At 43.6% G+C, this 9,341-nt stretch overlaps 1 protein-coding gene across 1 annotated transcript; it reads left to right on the top strand.

Moving 5' to 3' along the window:
• The first annotated feature begins 273 nt into the window (after positions 1-273).
• tent5ba (terminal nucleotidyltransferase 5ba) lies at positions 274-6,445 on the top strand. The gene is made up of 2 exons (XM_084556774.1): positions 274-1,399; positions 4,023-6,445. Exons 1-2 carry the CDS (start codon positions 1,256-1,258, stop codon positions 5,049-5,051), a joined length of 1,173 nt encoding a protein of 390 aa, XP_084412900.1. The 5' UTR covers positions 274-1,255; the 3' UTR covers positions 5,052-6,445.
• Positions 6,446-9,341: the final 2,896 nt, after the last annotated feature.

Genomic DNA, 9,341 nt, shown 5'->3' with positions numbered 1-9,341 from the left:
AACATTTTTTCTCTTTTTTGTTTCTGTAATGTTTCTGCTCTCTTGCATGGACAGGAAAAGAAAAGGGCTGTGTGCTTTTGCTTTGATGTACATAACGTTATACTGAATAAGCATCAAAGCATCTAGCATCAAAACATGCTAGGTGGTAGGGGCCGGGTCAGGTTGGCCCAAAGTGGCGGCGCGTGTGTTCGCAGCGGCTCAGGACTAACCCTCCATCCGACCATGTAATTTCGTTGTATGATTCGTTGTATAATGACAAATAAAGCGCTTTACTTACTTTACCTAAAGGGAAAAAAATGAGAAAGATAAGTTTAAGTAATAAACAGACTTAGTGAGGACCAACAGCAAGAAAAAAAAACATAATTGTTGTTTTTCTTTTTTTGACAAAGACAAAAGCCAAGATTAGTTTAAGCCAAGAAGCAGTGTTACAAAGTTGAATACTCTGAACAATCTTGTTTGGACAAAGTCACATGCAGTTTTTGATGGAGTGTCTTCCAGGAAGGCCTTCAACTTCCATCCTGTGCTTTGAAGGTCTTTTCTGGGTTTTTTTCAGCTAGATTTGAATGATGGCGCATTATGTAGCAGGACTTTGCAGAGAAAACATCCTGCACGGTCTGCAAACACTTCCTCATGCACAAATAAAGAAACTCATTACAACAAAAAAAGTGGAGGTTGTGTTTGCACAGCTGTAATATGACTTCTGTAATCTTTTATTTGCTTACATCAATCTGAAATCAATTTTCATTTCTGACAGAGCCTCGGCTCAGGCATTGTCGATCACAGTCACAGGACCATTACCATTGCAAAGCTTGTTTGAGGGAAAACCCTGTCTGAGTGGAGCAGAGGAGAGGAAGCTGTCAAGTGCGTCACATGAAGGGTGTTTCCTGCAGGCAGGGCGTCCATAATCAGTGACCAAACACAGCAGCCAATCACAGGGATCATGCTAATGAGGAGGCTTTAAACCCTCTGGACCTTCCTTATGAATCGGTTCTTTGCAGACTGACCGGATTTTAGCGGCGCACACGGGAGGAAACTGCAGATCCCACTCCGACCTCAACACTTGAGAGACTTTTTTTCCACTCTTCCCCTCCAGACTGACGACCGGACCTGCCCGCTGCTCACACTCTCAGGACTACCTCGCTGAGACTGTTCCATCAGAGAAGATACAGATCTGAGCCGGGAGGAAAAGCGCTGATCCGCCTTCAGCTGATTTTTGTTTTTCTTGGGGAGGGGGGGACTTAAATTTAACTCAGTCATGTCTGGTGATCAGAATCGGCGGTTTTGCGTGTTGTCTTGGGATCAGGTGCAGCGCTTGGACTCGATCCTGGGGGAGGCTGTGCCCATCCACGGCCGGGGAAACTTCCCCACTCTGTCCGTTCAGCCCCGCCAGATTGTTCAGGTATTCGCACAAACTCTCGTGTTATTTACAGTTTTCTTTTAATAGTTCTTTGACAGTTCAAATAAGAGGGTCAGCGATACTTATACTAATAAATACTAATAAATGTCACTGATTTATCTTGAAGTCAGCCATATATATAATTTATTACATTTTTACAATAAATACATGAATCAAACAGTATTAAATTTTTCTTGAACTAGCTGGAGACCCCTCAACGACCCCTGGTGGCCTCCAAATCTCACTTTGACAGTAGATGTAACTTTCATAGGTTGGTTGTGATCCAGGTCTGCTCTTATTGCCTTTATTGTGGGACAAGTTTTAATTTAGATGACGTCTTCTGTCTCCCTTAAGAGAGAAACTATAACTCTGCTTTAATGGTTTTTAGCAAGTGCAATATATGGTAGCTGTTGATTTAACAGCACTTAATAGACAGTATGAAACAGTCCCAATTAAAAGATGCTGATATTCCTCAGTGTCCGGCCTATTTAAACAACAGGAAGTCGTACAGTGAGGAATATGCTGCCTTTTACTAGTTACTAGTTTGACTTACAATATATGAAAGACAGATTTCGAGACTCCCTCCGCATTTCCAGCTTCTTATGCTTTGTGGCCGGATTGCATTTCAAATCCCCCGTGGCCTCCCCATATAGTTGGCTGTGCATTAAAGTCGGAAGAAAATGGCCTGTTAGAATTTCAAAATGAACTTATAGCTGTAACGAGATCCTTTTTTTTCCCTCCCCACATTTCATTTACACTCATCTTGACACATCCAAGATGATCTAAAGGAGCACATGAAGCTTCATTCGTTTGTGGTTGTGGAAACGTGAACGCTCCACTGAACATGTAGAAGGCTAAAATGCAGGTTTTGGGACCAAAATGTGGGGACCCTTAATGTAATGTAAAATCCTCTGGATTTGTGGAAACGCAGCATCATTTTATTTTGCCAAAATCTACCATATGATCGATTACCTTAGTTAGGCTCACAAATGAGTCTCCTCACGTGACAAATGAGAATATCTTGCCAATTTTCAAGATGTACTGATGTGCATTTTCTGTCATGCATCACAAGAGGCATGGGTGACTGGTCACATTCGCTGCAGCATCACGAAGGGCTAGAGTCCAAGAAGTTACAGCATTGAAACTGCAGATTAAGATAACAGCACCTGACGTTTTTATGGCTTCACAACTCTGACCTATGGCTCACAGATCGTGACTTAACCAGAATTTACCAGACAACTGCTTTGGTTACCTCTAGTTAATAATTTTCTAAAGAAGTGAGACAGACTAGATTGGATGAGGCTGTAGTCTTGTTTCTGGTCGGATTTGACTATAAGCCAGAAGAGTAATACCTCTGCTTCAAGTAGCAGGGTGGTGGCTAAACCACTCACCTGTATCCAAGTATGTATAGATGAGGAAATGTATTAAGTGCTGGCCTGACCAGAATTTGACTCTGACATAACAGGATGCCACAGAAGCACTTAGAAACCACATTAGCATTGCTTCTGATAGGAATCTGGACCCAGTCGGGTGCATTTTATGATTTTGTTCCTCCTCTCTTCCTGTAATAAGGAGTTGACTTGTCTTCAACTGTTTATCTGTGAGTAGCCTGACCCAGTATGTATAAATAGAGCCATCATGTTATCTGATCACCATGGGAAAGAGAGTTAACGCGCACTAATCTGACGGGTCAACGCCGATCGAGAGATTTAGGATTGCATGCGAGTGTGCGCTGCAGGTTTTGCGCTTTCGTTTGTCCGCAATTATTTGCTCAGTGGAAATTGTTGTACGGCCCAAGTGCAGCTTATACATACAGTCAGTAAGACATATTTACAGTCTGCTACGTGTGTCAACTGCGGTATGAAGTCCACCTGTTGTGTATACACGGAATATGACAAAGTCTCGAAGGCAAACAAGGAAGCTGCAGCGGGTTGTTTCCACCGAATGCTTTCGTCACTTAAGTATTATGAGAATGTCACAGGCACGTAAGCAGGATCATCAAAGATGCCTCATTTACTTGGAGACGGGTTTATGTTTTCCTTTAACAGCGATGTACCCGTCCAGCTGTAGATCATCCTCCTCAGATGTGGATGTGCACAGCTGAATGAGTCTGTCAGATGTTTAAAAGTTGTACAGGTCACTGAGACAGAGGAAGAGAAAACAAGCCAATGACATGCGCTTGTGCCAAGTTCTTTCTTGCGGTTTTGACACCATTGGTCCGGCACAGAGTTCCTAACGCCTTGGTTACAGGTCTGGATTATTAATCTTATCACCGTGACTGTGAAAAAATAAGACAATCTGACCCGGAGGGAGGCAGACCTGGAGCGCACAGACTTGCCATCTCTGCAGCTACTCTTTAGGTTTCATTCAGACTCAGGCTGATGGTGATGAAATGGACTTTTGTAAGCAGTGGTATTGATCTTGCCTTCACAAACTATTGATTTCCACTAAGCCCATGTGGAGCTTACTTGGACGTATTTCAACTGACTCAAGCCTTTTAGGATGTGTGTGTGTCATTTCTGCAACTAAAGGAGATTTATTTTTTTACTTAAATGTACTTAAAAGAAAGCATGTATAAATTATTTAATATCATAAATAACATGGTGTGTGTCTCATCCTTGTCCAGGTGGTGCGAGCGAGACTGGAGGAGAGAGGTGTGTGTGTTAAGGACGTGAGACTGAACGGCTCGGCAGCCAGCCACGTGCTCCATCAGGACACTGGACTGGGCTACAAGGACCTCGACCTGATCTTTGGTGTGTCCCTGAAAGATGACCAGGCCTTCCGCCTGGTGAAAGATGTCGTGCTGGACTGCCTGTTGGACTTCTTGCCAGCCGGGGTCTCTAAGGAGCGCATCACGGCACTGACCCTCAAAGAGGCCTACGTACAGAAACTGGTGAAAGTCTGTAATGACACAGACCGCTGGAGCCTCATCTCGCTGTCCAACAACACAGGGAAGAATGTAGAGCTTAAGTTTGTGGACTCTTTACGACGGCAGTTTGAATTCAGCGTGGACTCCTTCCAGATTTGCCTCGATTCTCTGCTCTTATTTGACCGCTGCTCCGAGACGCCCATGTCCGAGAGCTTTCACCCCACTGTGATTGGGGAGAGTGTGTACGGGGACTTCAAGGAGGCTATGGACCACCTGTGTCAGAGGACTATAGCTACACGCAGTCCCGAAGAAATCCGAGGGGGCGGCTTATTGAAGTACTGCCACCTGCGGGTGCGAGGGTTTAGGCCCTCTTCGGAATCGGACATGAAGCTGATGCAGCGCTACATGTGCTCGCGCTTCTTCATTGACTTCCCTGACATAGGTGAGCAGCAGAGGAAGCTGGAGGCTTACCTGCAAAACCACTTCGTCGGGATGGAGCACAAACGGTACGAGTGCCTGATGACTCTGCACCAAGTGGTGAACGAGAGCACCGTGTGTCTGATGGGCCACGAGCGGCGCCAGACGCTCAGCCTCATCTCCATGCTGGCGCTGAAGGTGCTAGCCGAGCAGAACGCCATCCCCACCGTGACGAATGTCACGTGTTACTACCAGCCAGCGCCGTACGTGCAGGACATCAACTTCAGTAATTACTACATTGCACACGTGCAGCCACCGCAGGTCACAGCGTGCAGTAATTCATATCAGACATGGCTGCCTTGTAGCTGAACTGGTGTCGGAGCGCAGAGCTCGCCGTGTCTCCGTCGATCTTTCGAAGGAAGTGGAAAACACACTAGAAAGAAACCCACGTTTGCCAAATGTGACTTAACTGAAACAATCCTGTACTGCTGTACATCTGATTGAGCCGACGCATAACATTTCTCTCACTTGTTGTCACTTGCAAAACATCTGTAAGATTGCTGGTCATTTCTGAGATGTAGCGATGATATCTTATTTAAGTAAAAAAACAAAAAAAAACAAAGAAATCTTTAAAAAAACTTTATATACATATGTCAGAAATAAATTTTTGAGGAAACAAACATTGAAGCTAGTGTTATTTTCATACCCTGGCTCTACTTTTTTAAAATTACATACCGGACCAAAGATGTATTTGTTGCTCAGAAAGGGAATGTTGTTGTAATTCCAAGTGCCTAAAATGAACCATGAAATGTTCTAAAAACATCTGTAAAGTGATAACTGTGCATTCAGTGTTTTCTAGATTACTCTGTCTCTCTTTTCAGGAACAGACGCATTCATTTTTGTGAGATTAAAAAAGAAAAAACCCCAGTTTTTCGTATTGTGGTTATTTTATGTTAACTGTGGCCTATGATGATTGTCGACGTTTTAATCTTTGGTTCTGAGGGCTGCAGTTAGTTTAAACCGGTCTTTATGTGAGCCGCTTCAGCATTTGCTCAGTTCAGTTGGGTAAAATCGCGTGGCCACCAAAAACGGCATACTTTCATTAAATGTGAAAGGCTTTGGCTAAAAACTAGCACACAGACTGACTCGGGCTTTTGTCCCACCTTTCTATTTTATGGATGGATGCGCGGTTGTTTGTCCTAAACTTGATAAGCCGATGACAAGAAGTTGATTCATTTCCAGTAGCCAGGCCCATTGAAATGCATATACTGCCTGCTGGAGTGAGTTGCATTTGTTAAACTGGGGCTGAGGATCCATTACAATCTGAGGACATGAACCATAAGGAGGCTTTTCCAAAGCACAATGGCCTCTCTCTCCTCTGTGATACTAAAGCTTTGTAACAAAGGCTGGCTTGTTCTCCCACCCATGTTACCGCTGGAAAACCCAGCCCTGTTTGCTTGACTGATACTATATCCATGTCATTTTGTCTCAGTCAAAATCAAAGATCTCTACGGACGTAGCCAGTTCGCTTAGAAGACACAGCTCATATAGATTATTAGCAGACACCGGATCTTCAGAGGCCCTGCTCGCCTCGTTTGTGCCAATAATTACATCTACTCTGAAAAACCGCGATAAAAAAATAAAATAAAAAAATATATACGGTTAATTTCGACCACATGTGACTCGCACACATTCACTCTTTCTTGACACTGATGTTGAAAGGCAGCATCAGAAATGTGGTATTCCTCAAGACTAAATATGCACAGGCCTATCTTTGCATAAATCTGTTAAATACAGGGTATTGCTCTTGGTCGCCGTGTCAGTTCACTGGGGGAACAGAGCCGGAGCCAATATAAAGCACAGTAAGCCTGCTAATGTTTCTAATATGGAATTCTTTCACTTTTGTCAAATTCTCCTGCACACATGGACAGATTAACCTGTTACTGCCCCACCACCTACCCACCCCCAGACCCCTACTGCCCTCATAGCAATGTATATAAAGCCTTTAATCTCTGCTTTACCATGCAGCCAGTTCTCCTTTGGAATTTGTGTTATTAGATTGAACAGGACTTGAACGTGGGCACTATATAAGAAGAAACAATAGGAGTCCTAAAGATAGGGGTAAAAAAAAACAGACTTATAATGTACCTACCATAGCTGATTCAACCTATTAAACTGTGCATAAGAGGTGCAAATCCCCTGACACTTTTAATTAAATTACCAAAACCCTGAGATTTTTGAAGCACCTTGGGCACCTTCCAGTGAAGACGGTTAATTTTGATTTATAGCAGCGTGCACGGTGCAATGATGCTATTTGCAAAAGCTCGAGTGTGATCAGTAGAATTTAATAGCGAATGAGAGTGCAGACATTAAACCTTGTATCAAACTTCATGATGCCGTTTGCACGATTGGAGTCACGGCCTTTTTGGTAAAATCTTTGGTGCGCAAACGACATTTTGTTTCCTAATGGTCTTTTCTAATTTGCCGAAAGATTATTATCAGGGTGCAAGTTCTCAGTAAGTGAACAGGAAAGGTTAATCTGTAATGATCACTGGCTCTGCTTGTTTCTACCGTGTGCTTTTAGCGTTTAGCACTGAGATCCCGGAGTGCGTGCTTGTTGCCTCCCAATAATGTTTGCACATGTGTCTCACTGACACACAATCCTTTTTGTGGTTATTAAGTCAATATTAATTATTAAAATAGTTTGACTGACTTCTATCTGAAACCCTAGTGTATATATGATGAACATTAAATTCTAAGTAAAGGAGGAAAGAGGAAAGAAGTCTGCTGATACTGCTGATAGGCTTTAGAGAAAACCAAATAGCGCTAGTTGAACTGACTGATACTGCTCGTTAAAATTATTTTTATCAAATGCCATTTCAAGATGAGGTGGAAATGTGATCCCAGGGATAATAATGTGAGATCGCGAGAGACATTTATTTTAGGCTTTAATTTGGTGTGTGTGTGTGGGCTGAGGTTGTGCGCACATGTCTGTGTGAAACCGGGGTGATGACAGGACAGAGACGCAGTAATGACAGAGATTTCACAATTTCTTGCCACAACACAAATCAAACTCACCCTGGCCTGGTATGTAGGCTATAACCTCTCCTTAGAGAGGGTTTATGCACCCAGGGGAGAGATTATAACGTCCCACTTACCCATTATCTGCAGGGAGTTTCTCCCTCTGCACCCTATGTTTGTTTCCTGTTTTCTTTGCACGTTGTCCCTCCTTTGATGCGAGACAAATTTTTAGGACAATCCCGATCAGGCTGACCAGAGTCAGGATTTTGAGATGTTTTAAATTAAGCACATGACTCTGTGGATGTGACATCATCCCGAGGGTGCAAAGGGGAAACACATGTCTCCGTTGAACTGCGTGATTGGAGCAAGCTGACAGTGCAGCTTCAGGTGGTGGAGATGGGGTGTGCTGCTGCTGTCTGCGTGTTGCCGGGGTGAAAAATGTACACACAGTTCATAACAAGGCCTGCACAGCACAAACAGAGAGCCTCCACATAGCCGGGGCACCGTGACACCCTGGATGTACTTTGAAGCCACCGCGGTTACAGCGATACCTGTCAGGACTTTAAACGATAAGCTGATGCTATCAAGTCAAAACCTTGTTTCCCCAACTTCAGTCACTTTTATATTTTTATATTAGTTTTTTGTTTATTCACCAACAACCTACTATAAGCCTTTGACGAACCTGAAAACAAGGAAATCAACCAAAGTTGAACATGCAAAGTTTTCACAGGATAGTGACACGATCTGAAGTCAGTTCATTATGTATTCTAATCTAACAGTCCTGCACTAAATCTAATCTTCATGAAAGCTTCACATAACCGAGAAAGCTGCTGACTCAACTGTGTTTTAATTGTTTAGGCTGTAGTTTGTTGTACTTTTGAACTGTATTGTGTTGTACTGATACATGTTTCTATTATTCTGACAACCCCATTTTAGTCAGTGGGCTAGGAGTGGGGCGAAAGTCACACTTTGGGTACCACAAACTACATCCTACAAAATGATCATACAGATGAATTAAACCTTTCTTACACTGTTTCAACATGAACTCAACATTAAAGCAGTCATGAAGGAGGATTAGTGGAGGACAGCTGAAGCAGAGTGCATTAATTTTCACTGGTGTACCTAATGAACTGGCAAATGAGTGTGTAAGCCTTTGATTTTTTGGCCTTGGTGTGTAAAAGGCCTCTCTCGTATACATGGTTTCAGGGTTAAAAAACATCATTAGCAGATTTAGGAGAGCTCAGCAGGGCTCAGAGGCAGATGGACAATGGTTTGACCAAAGCTGTGAATCATCAGAGCAGCGTGTGTGTTTGTCAAGCGTGTGTCTGTGTTCATTTAGAAAGTGATGTCATCATGTCCAGATGGAACATGCTAGAAAATGCCAGTGCGGACCGGACAGTCTCTACAGGGGGAGGTGGGAGGCGAAGGGGGCGGTGTAATTTGAAGTAGTGTGTGTGTATGTGTGTGTCAAGGCACCAAGATAGCCTGCAGGAGAGAAATAGAATCCGTTATTTCACTTCAGGGAGTGCGGGGTGTCACCGCAGATGCTAACTGCTGCTGGAGACGCAAAAGTGCGAGAGACACTCGCACACAGGGAGAGCCAGCACTGAGCATTCCTGGCATTACAGCTCGCTGACA

The sequence above is a fragment of the Chelon labrosus genome (assembly GCF_963514085.1).
Source record: "Chelon labrosus genome assembly, chromosome: 12".
Lineage (NCBI taxonomy): Eukaryota > Metazoa > Chordata > Actinopteri > Mugiliformes > Mugilidae > Chelon > Chelon labrosus.
The sequence above is the reverse complement of the archived record's forward strand: the minus strand, read 5'-3'. Positions and strand labels throughout refer to the sequence as shown.

What these genes read in the sequence shown, in the direction of transcription:
- tent5ba (XM_084556774.1), top strand. Translation starts at nt 1,256, where the DNA reads ATGTCTGGTGATCAGAATCGGCGGTTTTGCGTGTTGTCTTGGGATCAG. An exon ending in AGCCCCGCCAGATTGTTCAG is followed by an intron (nt 1,400 to 4,022) that starts GTATTCGCACAA and finishes ATCCTTGTCCAG; the next exon opens with GTGGTGCGAGCGAGACTGGA.